Here is a 16,902-nt window from a genome sequence, read left to right on the forward strand (position 1 = left end):
TGATAATAAACATCAAATGCATGAAGAACTTACAAAAATACAAACCTCATCTATAATACTGCTATGTAAGCCCTTCTCCATTTTCAACTAATAAAGGGAAACGGGCAGGACTGTGTGGCACCGTGAGAAGATGGGCAATGGCAGGACGGGATGTTGGGTTGAGAGCTCTACCAGCTGGGCTCCCACAAACCTGACCAGAGGCTTTAAGTCCAAGGTTTAAGTCCAACCAACTGAACAGTACAAGGAACTGATAGGAATCAGAATGCTTTCCTGTCCCCCTAAACAGGGAAGGTGTCCAAACATCATGGTAGGCAGGCAGGCGGGCAGGAAAGACAGGGTGACAGGGTAACTGACCTGGTCTCCAGAGGAACGCTGCTGTTCAGCGCCCAGCTGTCCTGAAGCTGGACTGACTCTGGCGTGGAGGGACCCTCCCCGGGGGCCGCCGAGGGGGCGTGGGCTGGGCCGCGACGGCTGGCCAGGGTGTTGGGGTTCAGGGAGCTTGCAGACGACTGGTGGTGGTTGTGAGAAGGAGGGAGCGGCGGCCGCAGAGACTGACTGTGATGGTGGTTTGGAGGACCTGAAAGAGAACACAGGAACAAATTATGGCTCGTTGATTGACCGGAATGGTGTTCTAGCGCAGAGATTAAAAAACTTCACAGCCTGTTTTGACTGATTTAATGAAGGCTTCCATTGACAGTGATGCATGTTTGGATGTTTCATATGGAACAGTTTTCATATCGTGTTCCAAATTGCTATAAGAGAACACATCAGATCCAAATAAGAAAACACCTAAAACAAATGTTTTTAAACGGTACACTTATAAAATACAATATTTTACAGAGAAAATTACAGACTAAATCCAATACAATGTTTATCACATTGTAACTCAATACAATGTTTATCATATTGTAACTCAATACAATGTTTATCATATTGTAACTCAATACAATGTTTATCATATTGTAACTCAATACAATGTTTATCATATTGTAACTCAATACAATGTTTATCACATTGTAACTCAATACAATGTTTATCATATTGTAACTCAATACAATGTTTATCATATTGTAACTCAATACAATGTTTATCATATTGTAACTCAATACAATGTTTATCACATTGTAACTCAATACAATGTTTATCACATTGTAACTCAATACAATGTTTATCACATTGTAACTCAATACAATGTTTATCACATTGTAACTCTATACAATGTTTGCTGACAAAAAGGCAGGGAGAGAAGGCCTGATAATAAACATCAAATACATGAAGAGCTTACAAAGATACAAAGCTCATCTGTAATACCGCTATGTAAGCCCTTCTCCATTTTCAACTAATAAAGGGAAACATGAAAATTGAAAGCTGTGAATTAACTTTGTGAAAGTTAAACATTTTAATTGTGTAACTAAAACTATTCAAATAATGCAATCAAAATGGTTTCTCTACTTTTAAACATTTAATCAAATAATGCAATTAAAATATTTTACTGCATTTTTGTAGCAACCCTAAATCATACCATTTAATTAAAAGATAATGAAAGTAAGTAATACTTCAGATTTTGGCAAATGAGATCTAAATATCTCCAAATTAATGAAGTGCTATTAGCATATATCACTAATTATTAAAGTCTACAAAGAAATATTTGGACAATTCTAATTTCAATCTACAGATATGATACAGAATAAAAATATTTTCAAAACTTAGTGCCTCCACTCATCCTGCACAGCCTGCAGTGCATGATGGACATACAGGAAATAGCCTTGATCAAACAGTGGCTAGATAAATGAATGGACATATTCCTCTAAGTGGAAAAAGAAAGGACATTTGTTTACATCTTCCATAATGTCATAACAGTCTTATTGACTGATCTAAAGGCAAAGCCTACTGTGGGAAAAAAACACACAATAACATCTATTCTCCATTGGGGTTTCTTCTGCCTATCCTTGTATACTTCATTGAACATTCCAGGAGTAACATAAACATAACATATATAAAGTCAATATGATAAAATACAGTGGGCCTACCCTCTTACATATACAGTATGGAACTGATAAGTAGTGAAAGAATCAGCCTCACACCAGGAAGTGACAGTTTGAGCTAAGAAAAGGAGAGGCCCTTCACACAAAATGTCTTGTGAAAAGAGGAGAGGATAGATGAAAGAGGGGATGTGATCAGCTCTGGTTTGGAGGGCTAGGAGGTGTAATCTCCCGCACCACACTGTGTAAGAACAGGATAAAAAACCCAGTGATACAAAACCCACACTTCACAAAAGCTGGGTTTGGACTGCAGGGACGCTGGGAACTTTGGAACAATCTGAGCAGCACAATAGGTCTGAGAGCAGTGGATTATACTGTGACCTGGTCATCAAATGCACCACTCCACACTGCAGCTCCGGCTAAACACAATGACATTCTGGGACTAGCGCTTTAATGTGTTCTGATAACCTTGGCCGTGCTCAGACCCTACGCCTTTTCATCGTTTTCCCCCTGCAAACTGCCGTTCAGGCTCAAATCGAGCCGACGGCCAGGGAGGTTGTCTACCAACCCTCAATGGGAATGTGCAGTGGTTGCCTTTTACAGGTCCGTGGTCACACAAAAGGGCCGTCGCCGTCAGAGGCTTCTGTTTCTAACCCTGAGGAACTACACCCCTGTGTGAACCAGTGGAATCCCACAGACACAATGGTCGCCTCCATATCTGTTTAATACAGCAGAGATCACAGTGGAGATCTGAGCAGCGGGGTTGTCAAAGTCACTACTGTAATAGGCAGATTACGGCGTTCAGCAGCGTGCTGGCCTTTAGTAGCCCTCGTATTGTGTTTTAATAGAGTCGAATAAAAAGGCCCTGTACTTCTCTTTAATGCCACAGCCGGTCCTTCCGCAGAGGATCAGCTGTGGCTCGGTACAACAGGTGAAACACCACAGGCCACTATCTTTACACCTATTTAAACAATAAGCTCCATCTTAAAAAACTCAGTTGTGTTGCACAGTAGAGGAATGGCGGGGCACCGAGCTGCACTGCTGCTTTAGTGGTGGGGGCAACAGCTTTTTCAGAATGGACCACATGGTGACTTAATCCTGTAGCATAAAGACAGAAACATAAAGCACCATATGAGACAGGCAGAACAAGTGTACTCACTCAACCTATCCTCAAACAGAATATTTGACCTTTTTTCTTTCAGCCTGGAACACAATCATTCCAATTACAAACAAAACAACGTCGTATGAGAAGCAAGAGAGGAAAACTAACATTTAGTAAATGAGGATACAAACTTAATAACATGGAGCCATGTTGGTAATTACCACTCCATGGATATAGAATTAAGAAACTTCTAAAAGGTTAATTGCTTTTCTGATTGAGAGGCAGCTCGTCGCTATACAGAAATTGAAATTGAGTGTGTCCGTTTTCTCTGTATGTATCATAAAAAATGAAACTCTCTCAAATGAAAGAGGGGGATATTGTAATGAATATTAATTACACATAATTTTTTACCAAATTTCAGAATTATTGAGGGGTAAAAAATTATGTTTTAATTTAAAAACAAAGATTTATGGCAGTGGGTCGTATCCTAGTAAAAATAGTTTAGTTTCCTTTGTCTCCCAGCGCCTGTAACCATAGCTTTCACCATAGCTGGAATACACATTTGTGATCAGGTCCCTCAGACCCGACTGTAGAATCAAACTTGTTTCTGGAGCTTCCCTTCGCATCTCAGCCTGCATCATAAAGCCCATTCAATGTAAAAACTGTTGAGAAGTGAAACAGCACTATGCTGTATTCATCCCATCCATAAAAATGACATTCATTCCACCTCCATCTTCCATTTTCTAAATGTGTTTTTATTTCAATGTTTTCTCTTCTCCGTCATTTAATGATGAATAGTTGAATTCTAATTAACTGTGCAAACCTACATTATGTGAAAGACAACAACAACATAAACCCTGGGACGAGAGCCCATTTCATGGTTTGTTGTTTTTTGTATTATTTCTGAACAAAAAGCTGGCTGAATGTTCAAGGCAATTTGCTACAAAAGGATGGAACTCAGTTTGAACTTGAAATGACCTATATGCCTATTTATTTGTCCAACCGTTAGGAGGCCAGGCTATATAACTTGTTTGCGATAATGACCCAGGTGTAGAATGTGTTTTATAGCCCACCTCAGCTGTCATGTAGAGAGAAAAAAAAAGACAGTTAGCTAAGAGGGACTAAAAAGGCTCAAAGTAATTACTGTTCAGAGGCAATGCAGGGCGAAATGGAAACACCCCACACAACAGCTTCTTCCACCTCTGTTGTTAGTGGTGCATGGCGATGTTGAAATTACTGCAGCTCAGCTTCGCAGACTACGGGCTAAAATGACAAGAATTAAAATAAATTGTCCAGCATGGGCGGTGGGAACCTTGGAAAAACAATACGAGTAAAAGCATAAATGTCAATTTGGAATGATAAATGACACAATGTACACACGGCAGGAGAAGCCCCGAGAAAGCAGGTAATAGAAATTGCGATTTTTTTTTACTGTGACTCAGGTTGCTTAAAAATAAATGTGGTGGCATGAGTGGAGAGGGGGCATGTTTCTGTCTTCCACTCTTTTGTTAGTTCCTCCTATCGACCTCTTCACACACACCAAAGACAGGTGAAAATGTCTTAATTGAAACAAGCCCAAGGGTAAGTGTGCACTCATCACAGCACTCAGCGCCTCAACGTGTGGTGGATGCCTGCCTAGTTGAATGGGTTAACATTTGGCTTGGGCTGCAAATTGATAAGCACAGTATAATGGATATTAAAAGGCCCAGGGTTCAGCTGTGGGTGTCCAGACTGCATTATCTTCCACTGCTAGTAGCCTATGATGAGAGAGAATGGCAGGATTAACCAAGGTCGGTTTAATTTAGTTTTTCCGGTGACTTCTGTTCAGTGAATAAACTGTGTGTTGACAATTCTGTTGGGCGTTTCCAGAGCGATAGGATGGGTGGTGAAACAGACCCGCGGAAACACCACACTGAGTCAGATCAGGGAGCGGACATGCTTGAGAAGCCGTGGATCATACCCGTACCTGAGGATCTGGACGTGCCCTCTCCCCTTGATCACATTTTCTTTCATGGGGATTTAATTAAAAAGCAGAGATTGCAGTACAGTAGTGCAAATGAGGGGAGGGGGGGTTAAATATTCAGAGCACAGCATATCTCTGCCTCAGCCTCTCATCTCCACTAATTAGACAGTTAGAACTATTCAGCGACAACAGTCAGGGAGACGAGACTACTGCACATTCAGCTTGAAACTGCTCTGAAACAAATGCCCAAATGCTATGAAATTACACTCATCACCAGAGACACAATCTGTGGCATTAATACCATTTATTCAAACGCTTAAAGACCAGACAAATGGATTTTCCTTCGGTAACGATGAGGTATAGAGAATGGAGTGATCAAACATTCAACACGCCACACAAACCTCTGGTGATTTCCTTGTTGGATTATTATTTAATAAATTCAAATGCAAAGACACCCGAAATAGCAAAACGGAAAAAAACAACAGATGAATAATGCATTGGTAGCGTTAATATACTCACAGCATGGCTCTTTCCAGGAGTAGCTAACGTGTCACCTACTGCTCACATGCAGTTCTCGCTAAACCTTCCCAGAGAGTTGGTGTGTGGAGAGACAGGCAGGTACCAACAGGCACACATTCCATAGACCCCCCCCCCCCCCCCCCATGACACCTGAGAATCAGACGACCTCTGGAAGAGTGACGGAGCGGTCACAAGGTGCGAATGCTGTAGCATGGATTAGCTAAAAAAATAACAACACAAACCAAGCACACACCGCCGGCACTGTGGACAGGCCAGAAGCAGGGCTGAAAGACAGGGTAGGGAGGCTTCAAGGACAGTATATACGTTTGAAGGCCACGTTTAGCATTTGTTTTGGAGAGATGCAACACTGCCGCAATAAGGAAGGTGTATTATGCATTAAAAAGCTGTTAGAACAATATTGTGTAGAATTTAGGAGCATGAAACACAAGTCATCCAACTTTAACACACACAGTGATGGGATATGTCATGAATTACAGGAGTAGAGTGCTGTCATAACTCCAAGGGAATCAGTCAATAACTGGAAAACCCTATGGGTAGGAAAATCCAAATGCAATACGAAGGAAAAAATGGTTCATTATACTTTTCATCATTTTAGCTTCTTGGTTGTTGTTGGTAAAAATGTTTCCCTCGATGAGGTGATTTTACATGAAAAGTAAAGAAGACTGAAATGACACAATGTGTGCAGATGGCGGGAAAATTAAATGACAAAACAGCACGTTAGAATGCATTGTAGAGAATTACAGTATCCTATTACAATATAGAATGTGAGCTGCATGTGCTTTACACACAGCCTCTATATAAAATGACAGCAGGATGGGAACTGCATGTGCTCTACATACAAGAGCATCTGCATAAAATGACGGCAGGATTAATTAGAAGAATCAACACGGGATAGAGAAACCAGAACAGAAAACAACAGACAATTAAAATATTGTTTTTTTTTTCTAACCAGAACAATGGCAAAAGGAAAAGCCCACTTGACAAAGGAGATGTGTTTGAAATCTCAACAGATCTGTCATAACTCTCAGAACAAAAAAAATACTCCTATGTTTCTTTCCATAAAGAACATAAGAGCACAATGTCTACATTGTAAATTCATGTGACTGCCTGTCTTAACAATCTGGGCTAATTGTGTGTAGTCAAAAAATAGAATTTCCGACTCCCAAACAGGATGAGGTGGGAAGCATAGAATCATATTAAAACCTTTTATACTGCAGTGCCAGGCCATCAACTTCCATAAGGCTGTGGTGAAATGCTTTTTCATGCCGTAGACATGCCGCTTGGTGATACCTATAAGTATTGGCATTTGATACCATGGAAAAATCTATCTATGTTATTTTAACCACCAGGCTGACTTGGATAGATTTTATTGCATGTGATGAGTAAAGGGTGGCATGAGATAAATTTAAGGATTCTTTGCTTATTTATTTCAGAAACATACCAATTTACATATTTTAAATAAATGTGTAAATAACAGGAGCAAATTTTAATTTTTTTGAATATTTCAATATGCACTTTGGATGTTTGAGTGCCATGATTGAGCCAATAAAATACAGAAACCTTTATATTACGGTGCTTCATCCTGTCTTTTCTATGAGCCTATTTATAAAACAAGTAGGTCTAATCCTGAATGCTGATTGGTTAAAAGCGCATTCCAGCCGGTGTCTATTCCACAAGTTACCACCGGCTAAATCTATGATGTTAAAAAGCCTATTTACTCTGTTCCACCTGACTGAGCAATTCACTGTTTCATCAGCCCAGGAAAGGAATTTATAAACTTCATCTTCACTATAAAAAGCATCTAGACATTATCTCACATTTCTTTTAGACTAACATTTAGTTTTCAACAACGGAGATTTGTTTAAACCTTACTGTCTCGACAACGTCTCGGGCCAAACAACACCCTTGCCAATATATCCTCCAAACACCGGCTTCTTGGGCATTATCACTTAATTATATTTCTAAACAGAATACATACAGTCTATTGTGACCACTTCTATTGAATTACTTACTGAAACTATTGTGCACTAATTGATGAAAATGAGCAACAAAAATATATTAAAGGGAAATTCCTCTACTTTTCAAACTCATTTTCATTACCTCCAGCACAATACCAGTGTCTATAATGTGAAAATGACGCATTTTTTTGTTTTTTAGAAAATACAAATAGAAAGTAAAAAAGTTCTACCTGATGACATCATCAAAAGTTATAACATTTTTAAATAGTGATTTTCAAACACTATGAGATTCGTGGTGGTGTGGGGAGCCAGAAAATACCCTCCCTCTGGCTAAAAACTTGTTGTAGGTTTCGAAAATCCCTGTTTTTCTTACTTTTAATCCTACCTTGTATGTATTTTTTGTTATGTTCATATTTTTAACCACAGATCATAGAAACGCACCGTTTTTCGCATACAGTACCAGTCAAAAGTCTGGACACAGCAACTCATTGAAGGGTTTTTCTTGATTTTTTTATATTTTCTACATTGTAGAATAATAGTGAAGACATCAAAACTAGGAAATAACACATATGGAATCATGTAGTAACCAAAAAAGTGTTTATAAATTTTATATTTGAGATTCTTCAAAGTAGCCACCCTTTGAACACTTTACACACTCTTGATGAGTCGGTGTGTCCAAACTTTTGACTGGTACTGTATGTAGACACTGGCACGACGCTGGAGATAATGAATATGAGGTTGAAAAATGGCGGAATTGCCCTTAAACATTTTTTTTTATAATTCAAAAGATATTTACTTACATTTACTGTAGGTATACCAAAATATCTTATTGTTACACTTTTCTAAATTAAGGAACTAAATGAATGCTAGTGATAAAGGTAACTGTTCTTTTTTAGTTTTTGTTGATGTGGTATGTGATAGGCGGTGGCAGGTGAACAATGAGAGATCCAACACTCTGTAATATGCAGTACAGCATATTTTAAGAGTAACCTAACCATTTTGTATTAGAATATGTTGACACTTAAGCAGCATGAGCACTGGAAAATTGCACATATTTTCACCAAATTAACCTCTAGTTGCTGCATTTTGCTGTTTACTAAACTACTCTAATCTGCGCTGATTATATCTGTCTGACTCTTTTCCACACTTAGGCCTAATGCAAAACACAGCGTGAAGAAATGTTACACTCCCATTTCCAGAAACACGGCCCCTCTAAGAGCAGAAAGTCCATGCAGTAATGCATAACCCAACACAATCATTAATAGGAATATCGTACTAAATCAAATCAAACTTTATTCGTCACATGCGCCAAATACAACAGGTGTAAACCTTACTGTGAAATACTTACTCACAAGCCCTTAACCAACAATGCAGTTTTAAGAAAAATAGCCCCCAAAAAGTAAGAAATAATTAAAGAGCAGCAGTAAAATAACAATGTGGAGGCTATATACAGGGTGTTACGATACAGAGTCAATGTGGAGGCTAAATACAGGGGGTAACGGTACAGAGTCAATGTGGAGGCTATATACAGGGGGTAGCGGTACAGAGTCAATGTGGAGGCTATATACAGGGAGTACCGGTACAGAGTCAATGTGGAGGCTATATACAGGGGGTACCGGTACAGAGTCAATGTGGAGGCTATATACAGGGGGTACCGGTACAGAGTCAATGTGGAGGCTATATACAGGGGGTACCGGTACAGAGTCAATGTGGAGGCTATATACAGGGGGTAACGGTACAGAGTCAATGTGGAGGCTATATACAGGGTGTTACGATACAGAGTCAATGTGGAGGCTAAATACAGGGGGTAACGGTACAGAGTCAATGTGGAGGCTATATACAGGGGGTAACGGTACAGAGTCAATGTGGAGGCTATATACAGGGGGTACCGGTACAGAGTCAATGTGGAGGCTATATACAGGGGGTACCGGTACAGAGTCAATATGGAGGCTATATACAGGGGGTAACGGTACAGAGTCAATGTGGAGGCTATATACAGGGGGGTACCGGTACAGAGTCAATGTGGAGGCTATATACAGGGGGTACCGGTACAGAGTCAATGTGGAGGCTATATACAGGGGGTACCCGTACAGAGTCAATGTGGAGGCTATATACAGGGTGATACGGTACAGAGTCAATGTGGAGACTATATACAGGGTGTTACGGTACAGAGTCAATGTGGAGGCTATATACAGGGGGTACCGGTACAGAGTCAATGTGGAGGCTATATACAGGGGGTATCGGTACAGAGTCAATGTGGAGGCTATATACAGGGGGTACCCGTACAGAGTCAATGTGGAGGCTATATACAGGGGGTAACGGTACAGAGTCAATGTGGAGGCTATATACAGGGGGTAACGGTACAGAGTCAATGTGGAGGCTATATACAGGGGCTAACGGTACAGAGTCAATGTGGAGGCTATATACAGGGGCTACCGGTACAGAGTCAATGTGGAGGCTATATACAGGGGCTACCGGTACAGAGTCAATGTGCGGGGACACCGGCTAGTCGAGGTAGTTGAGGTAATATGTACACGTAGGTAGAGTTATTAAAGTGACTATGCATAGATAATAAACAGAGAGTAGCAGCAGCGTAACAGGGGGGGGCAATGCAAATTGTCTGGGTAGCCACTTGATTAGATGTTCAGGAATCTTATGGCTTGGGGGTAGAAGCTGTTTAGAAGCCTCTTGGACCTAGACTTGGCGCTCCGGTACCGCTTGCCCTGCGGTAGCAGAGAGAACAGTCTATTTATTTTTTTATTTCACCTTTATTTAACCAGGTAAGCTAGTTGAGAACAAGTTCTCATTTACAACTGCGACCTGGACAAGATAACTATGACTAGGGTATCTACTACTATGTGTATCTGTTGAAAACAAGACGCACAGACTACCATAATGAAAACCCAATAGCTGATTCCTCAATCAATATGTTATGACACCTGTCACTGGTGTGTCAGACCGAACACAGAAGGTGAAGTACAATATGGTTAGTTTCGCCATGATTGACGTGGCTCCTCGGAAAAGTAAACCAATTTGAGCCCGTTTGAAATTGGCTATAATCACGTTGCTCTCTAATTCTGACCCCCCCGTCCCCCGTCCCCCCCCCGCTTACCAATTCAGATCCATAGAAGAGGATTGAGATCTCTTTCACAGCTTTCCTGCCATTAATTCCCATCATGTGTTGTCTTAATTCTATGATTATGTGGGTTATTGACAGTTATTGGTCAGGGTAAAAGTTCTCCTGATTGCCCTTTCACAGAAAATGTACTTCATATTGATTAGAAAGAGCCAGAGTGACCAAGCACGGAGAATATATATTTTCTCTCTCCGATTTAGTGAGGTGTCATCTCAATCTATTCAAGGAGGAAACCACATGACCCCCAACAATGGGAGTCAGTGGCCTTTCAACTTCAAAGGCTTTGGGATGATGTGGAACAGAAGACAACACTTCAAGGAGCAGGTCTACAGAAGAAAGAGCCTGTCGCACTTCACTATAAACTTCGGACACAAAAGTGTCTGATACCTGCTAAATCGGAACCATAAACGGGAAAATTTGATTTAATGTAAAATTCCTACTTGTATTACTCCATAATGTGGTTCACAGACGCAGTGGGTTGGAAATATATTGTGTAAAGACAACCTGACCAATGGGCTATACAATGGAATTCAAATGTACTGCATTTCAAAAATGTCATATTTCCGTTTAGAATGAGCAGTGTTCCAACACCCCCAAAAAATTTCAAATAATCCATGTAAAAATGTGCTATTTTTAGTCAATTCATTTAAGTGCCCTGGCAAGATAATTATATAACCTACAGTACATAATTTCTTCACAATACATGAAGGGAATATTCACTGATATGTAAAAAAATATATATATAGAAAATCGTAGTCCCAGAACTATGCAACACGAATCCACAATAGCCAAAAGCTGTGCTTCCACGTTTTAGACATAAATACACAAGGAATATATCAATAGTGTTGAATGTACAGTCAGAAAAAAAAACCACAAAAAGAGTGAGAGCAACCATTGGAAACCCAGACAAAGCTCTCCCCCAGTCTGTAGCCCCGGCTACAAGCCGAGTCTCTGTGTGATGTCGCAGTAATCATCTGAAATCCTTTCCTTTCACCGTCCTCTCCCACTGAGGAGAATTCAGTCACCTAGGAAGTCTCATTCTGAATGCCGACGTGATTAGAAAAAAAACTAACAGCTGCAATCACCGTGTTTGGAAAGAAAGCATACTCAAAGACGCACAATTTTCTTGCTTGTTCATGGTAGCGCACAAAAGGTAAAGCTATTACGGGCAGAGAATATGAAAATGAATTAAGTGGGCCTATTTCCACACCATTTCTAATGAATAATGCTTTTGAATATTGTAGAACTGTGTGCAATAGATCTGTCATTCTCATTGAAAGCAAGTCTAAGAAGCGGTAGATCTGTTCAATGTAAGCTATTTGTATGTTTCCCGGTCTTAAGTTTAATTTTGTTGCTTCTTTTACTCTCGGTTTTGTACACCAGTTTCAAACAGCTGAAAATACATAATTTGGGTTATGGAAAATATATTTCACATTGGTTTAGATGGTACAATGATACTCTACACAATGACTGCTTGTTTTGTCACATACACGGAAATTAGGTGAACTATTAGAATTTTAGCAAACAGGAAATGGTGGAGCGATATAGCATCTTTAAGGGTCTATGCTGACGTTTTTATCTCAATATCTCAAAAAATATCTGCGTAACAATTAAGTACCTTACTTACAGTGATAGTTTTAAATTAAAATGGTCAAAAGGAAATAAAATGTGCTTCTTAGCAAAGAACAATTACTCAAGCAACAATTTTGTCTGGACTGTCTGGGAGTGGTTTGAGTTGGGAGGGGAAAACGGAAAACTAGCTGTTATTGGCAGAGTTGTTTGGAACTGTTTCTTATTGGTACATTTACTAATTTACCACCTAGTGATGTGACCAGGCAGGCCAAAACTCCATGACACCAAAACAAGCAGAAATTTCAGGTGTTCTTTTAAAACAGCTCTTACACTAAAAAGGGCATTATAATTTTCACAGTATTATTCAAACCTCATACTGTGGATATATAAATATATATAAACATATATATCAAGCATATTTATGTATTTCAGACTCAATTCAATCTAACAATTCAATGAAATAATAATGAATTAAACCACAATTCCAATACATGGATATTTATCAATTTCCAAAGCATTGGTAATTTCACCAGTTTGCATTCTTTGAATTGAAAATAAACACTACATTTCCACTTGATAAGTAACATATTCTTAGCCAATTAAAATGTATGTCTATTATTTAAATAATGTACACTAACAAGCTCTCTTCATTTTATCCAATAAACCACGGAGACCAGTGGAAATACAAACCCTAAATGGGTGCCTATTTAATATGCAACCAGTCTCACATGCACAGCTAGAAACTGAGTCAATGATTAGGTTTCCTAATTTACTATGGAATGGTAGTTATTAATATGGAAATAATACATTCTGATTGGCCTCCCGAGTGGCGCAGCGGTCTAAGGCACTGCATTGCAGTGATAGAGGTGTCACTACAGACCCTGGTTTGATCCCGGGCTGTATCACAACTGACCGTGATCGGGAGTCCCATAGGGCGGCACACAAGTGGCTAAATTTAAATTAAAAATAAAGGAGTTGCTTTCAAAACTCTTTCCTATTTTTATGAAGATCCTAAATGACTACTTATTTTTTTGTGTGAAAAACACAGTATTTGGAAATGCAGTATATCAATTAATGAATTCTTAACAGATACATTTGATATTATACCTGAAGCAAGTTAGTTATTTTTAAAGGAGATCAAGGGTCATTATTATTTTTACATTACAAATGATCATTGTCGAATGTCCTTTACCTTCAACAATGTGGCTTTATCATTTACCATTCACTCACTTTTTTTGGTTGGAAATCTACATTTAAACTATTCAACAGATTGTTGCAGAGATATGTATCCATTCCCGAACCACAGCGAATAGAGACAGAGCGAGATTCCATGGTAGATGAATTATCTACGATACTGTACAGTACATTGGCTTGGGAAGAGGTCTTACCCGCAGAGGGGGGTTGGGATGGAGGGGCGCAGGCCCGGAGTAGGTATGAATTAGGGGAGAATTCGTCGTCAGGAGGGGGGTCCAGCATGACGTGGGGGGAGCGGCTGTCCAGCAGGGGCACTTGGCACTCCCTGATGGCTGGGGGGGCAGGATGGGATGGACCGGTGGGTGGAGGTGGGGCGGGGGGTAGCAGGCTGGACGAAGGTGTAGGAGGTAGGGGACGACCTGGGGAGCACACACACACACACACACACACACACACACACACACACACACACACACACACACACAGAAGATGGAGGATACATGTGTTACTATACACACTGGTATTGTAAGTTACAGGTGGACGATAGGCAGCACCCTGTTTGAACACGAAGTGATAGAAATATCAACATCTTGTCTCCATATCTATACAACGCTCTTTGAAACACACTGTCAGTCTCTTATGTTCAAGCTGTCCACAGACAAAAAAGCGGCACACTGCTGAGCCATAAAAAATAACAATAATGAAAGATGAGAAAAACAATAGAGAGCAAGAAAGAGATACAGAACTCCTTCAATCACTCCGGATAACCTTGCTGTTTAATAGCGGCAGGCTGAAAGAAGGTCAACGTTGATGTCCTATGCAGGCTTTTAAATTAACCATCATGTAAGGTATTGTACATGCCTTAAAAAAAACAGCTTATGTGTTTGACTCTGACCTTGAAAAATATAGAGTGAAAGCATGGTTTTCATGTTGATTCTTTATGCCATCAATGGTGAAAGAATGTTCTTTAACTTGCCATAGTCAAAGGATATATATACCTCCCCTTTCCACTCTTTTGCAACCAAAACCGATTGAACTGAGAAAACAACATTGAATTGCATACATTGCCTTCTGAAAGCATTCACATTCCTTGACTTTTTCCACATTTTGTTGTGTCACAAAAGTGGGATTAAAATGGATTAAATTGTCATTTTTTTGTTTAATTATTATTTAATTCTAAGTAATTATTTTTTTACATTTCAATTTATACGACCTAAATGCAAAATGTATAGGCATGTTGTTGATGTGTTGTTGTTGAAGTGTTGTTGTTGATGTGTTGTTGTTGATGTGTTGTTGTTGATGTGTTGTTGTTGATGTGTTGTTGAAATGCTGAGCGCTACTGCGAGTATCACAAATGCTTCACAGTTGAGTTCTTAAATGGCAGGCTATAGCCTTTAAATAATAATATAGCCTAAAACAATTCATTTTCATTCCTTCTTAGCCTACCTTCTTTGCTCCTGACTGATTTAGAGTTGGTATGTTGTTTAATAAATAGCCTGTTGAAATGTCGGACGTCAATATCATACTGCTATGGGAATCATTACTTCCCAAGCAAAGTAAATGTTTGTCTCCTCGTCCTTGGCTATAGAAAGTTGTAGCGCAGCCTCTGAATGTCACTAGCTTGGTTTCCATCCAATTTGCGACAGATTTTTATGCAAATATTCTCAAATCTGCATCAAATAAAATGTGAATTTACCCACCAGCAATGTGTTTCCATCAAACTGACTTATTACGGATAAAAGTCTGTGCGTGATGACGTTGTGCATATAAAAATAACGTTTCAGGTAAAATTCCCATGTACCGAATGAAAAATACAATTGAAATGGGTTTCCATCTCATTTTCAACTCTACTCATGGGTTTGTCACAAACAAAATGGCGTTATATAGCAAATGTGCCCACTCTGGCCTTGGTATGTGCGCACTAGCCAACAGCTCAACAGATTGCAGATACAGTGCAGGTACGCAACCTACATTATGAAATTATTATGGATAACAGCGCTATTATTTTTATTTGTCAAACGGCAGTCAAGCGTCTATCATCATGTCACAGGAATAAGATCCTCAATATTTATTCTAAAGGAGCATCAAGCTCATCACTGTACACTTCCACCACCCTGTGAAGTTCTGTAGAACTTATTTAACCAGCAGGCTAACGAACCAGGTTTGAGAAAGGCTGATATAGACCACACTAGGCGCACCCAGCAGAGAATCAGGGAGGAGGGGCATCATCGGGCACACGAGATACTATAATGAACAACTCATTCTCAAACCCTGAGTAATATGACATTTAATTGATTACAAATGACATGATCCTCGCCTGGACTAAATAAAACAAATACTAAACCCTCCCCCTGACTGAAATTGAAAAAGCATGACCCTCCCCCATTTTCCTCTGGGTAACTATTGTGTACATTTCAACCTCTCCCTAAGTCTCAAAGAGTTTTCCACACCTGGATTGTGCAACATTTGCCCATTACACTTTAAAAAATATTCAAGCTCTGTTAAATTGGTTCATTGCTAGACAACCATTTTCAGGTCTTGCCATAGATTTCCAAGTAGATTTAAGTTAAAACTGTAACTCGGCCACTCAGGAACATTCACTGTTTTCTTGGTAAGCAACTCCTGTCTAGATTTGGTCTTGTGTTTTGGGTTATTGTCGTGTTGAAAGGTGAATTCATCTCCCAGTGTCTAGTGGAAAGCAGACTTAACCAGGTTTGCCTGTGCTTAGCTCCATTCCGTTTATTGAAAAACGTTCAAGTCCTTAACGATTACAAGCATACCCATAACATGATGCAGCCACCACTTATGCTTGAAAATATGGAGAGCGGTACTCAGTAGTGTCGTTGTATTGAATTTGCCCCAAACATAACACTTTGTATTCAGGACAAAAAGTGAATTGCTTTGCCACATTTTTTGCAGTATTACTTCAGTGCCTTGTTGTAAACAGGATGCATTTTGGAATATTTGTATTCTGTACAGGCTTCCTTCTTTTCACTCTGTCAATTAGGTTAGTATTGTGGAGTAACTACAATGTTGTTGATCCATCCTCAGTTCTCCTATCACAGCCATTAAAGTCTTTTAAAATCTCCATTGGCTTCATGATGAAATCCCTGAGCGGTTTCTTTCCTCTCCGGCAACTGAGTTAGGAAGAACGCCTGTATCTTTGTAGTGACTGGGTGTATTGATACACCATCCAAAGTGTAATCAATAACTTCACCGTGCTCAAAGGGATATGTCCTATGGGGCTCCCGAGTGGCGCAGTGGTCTAAGGCACTGCATCTCAGTGCTAGAGGTGTCACTACAGACCCTGGTTTGATTCCAGGCTGTAACACAACTGGCTGTGATTGGGAGAGTGGTTGCACAATTGGCCCAGTGTTGTCTGGGTTAGGGTTTGGCTGGGGTAGGCTGTCATGTTCTTAACTGACTTGCCTAGGTAAAAAATAAAAATATTCAAT

At 39.8% G+C, this 16,902-nt stretch overlaps 1 protein-coding gene across 2 annotated transcripts in view; it reads right to left on the reverse strand.

Annotated features, from left to right (window-relative positions):
• Positions 1 to 16,902, reverse strand: part of LOC106603922 (teneurin-2) — a 129,269-nt gene that overhangs the window by 91,154 nt on the left and 21,213 nt on the right. Inside the window, exons 2-3 of one of the 2 annotated variants that reach the window (XM_045717387.1) lie at positions 13,642 to 13,866; positions 355 to 577 (exon numbers count right to left, since the gene is read on the reverse strand). In XM_045717387.1, coding sequence (XP_045573343.1) covers positions 355 to 577; positions 13,642 to 13,866 — 448 coding nt within the window. The remainder of the gene's footprint in view (positions 1 to 354; positions 578 to 13,641; positions 13,867 to 16,902) is intronic. The other variant, XM_045717388.1, reaches the window with a different exon arrangement.

Source organism: Salmo salar, chromosome ssa04, assembly GCF_905237065.1.
Source record: "Salmo salar chromosome ssa04, Ssal_v3.1, whole genome shotgun sequence".
Lineage (NCBI taxonomy): Eukaryota > Metazoa > Chordata > Actinopteri > Salmoniformes > Salmonidae > Salmo > Salmo salar.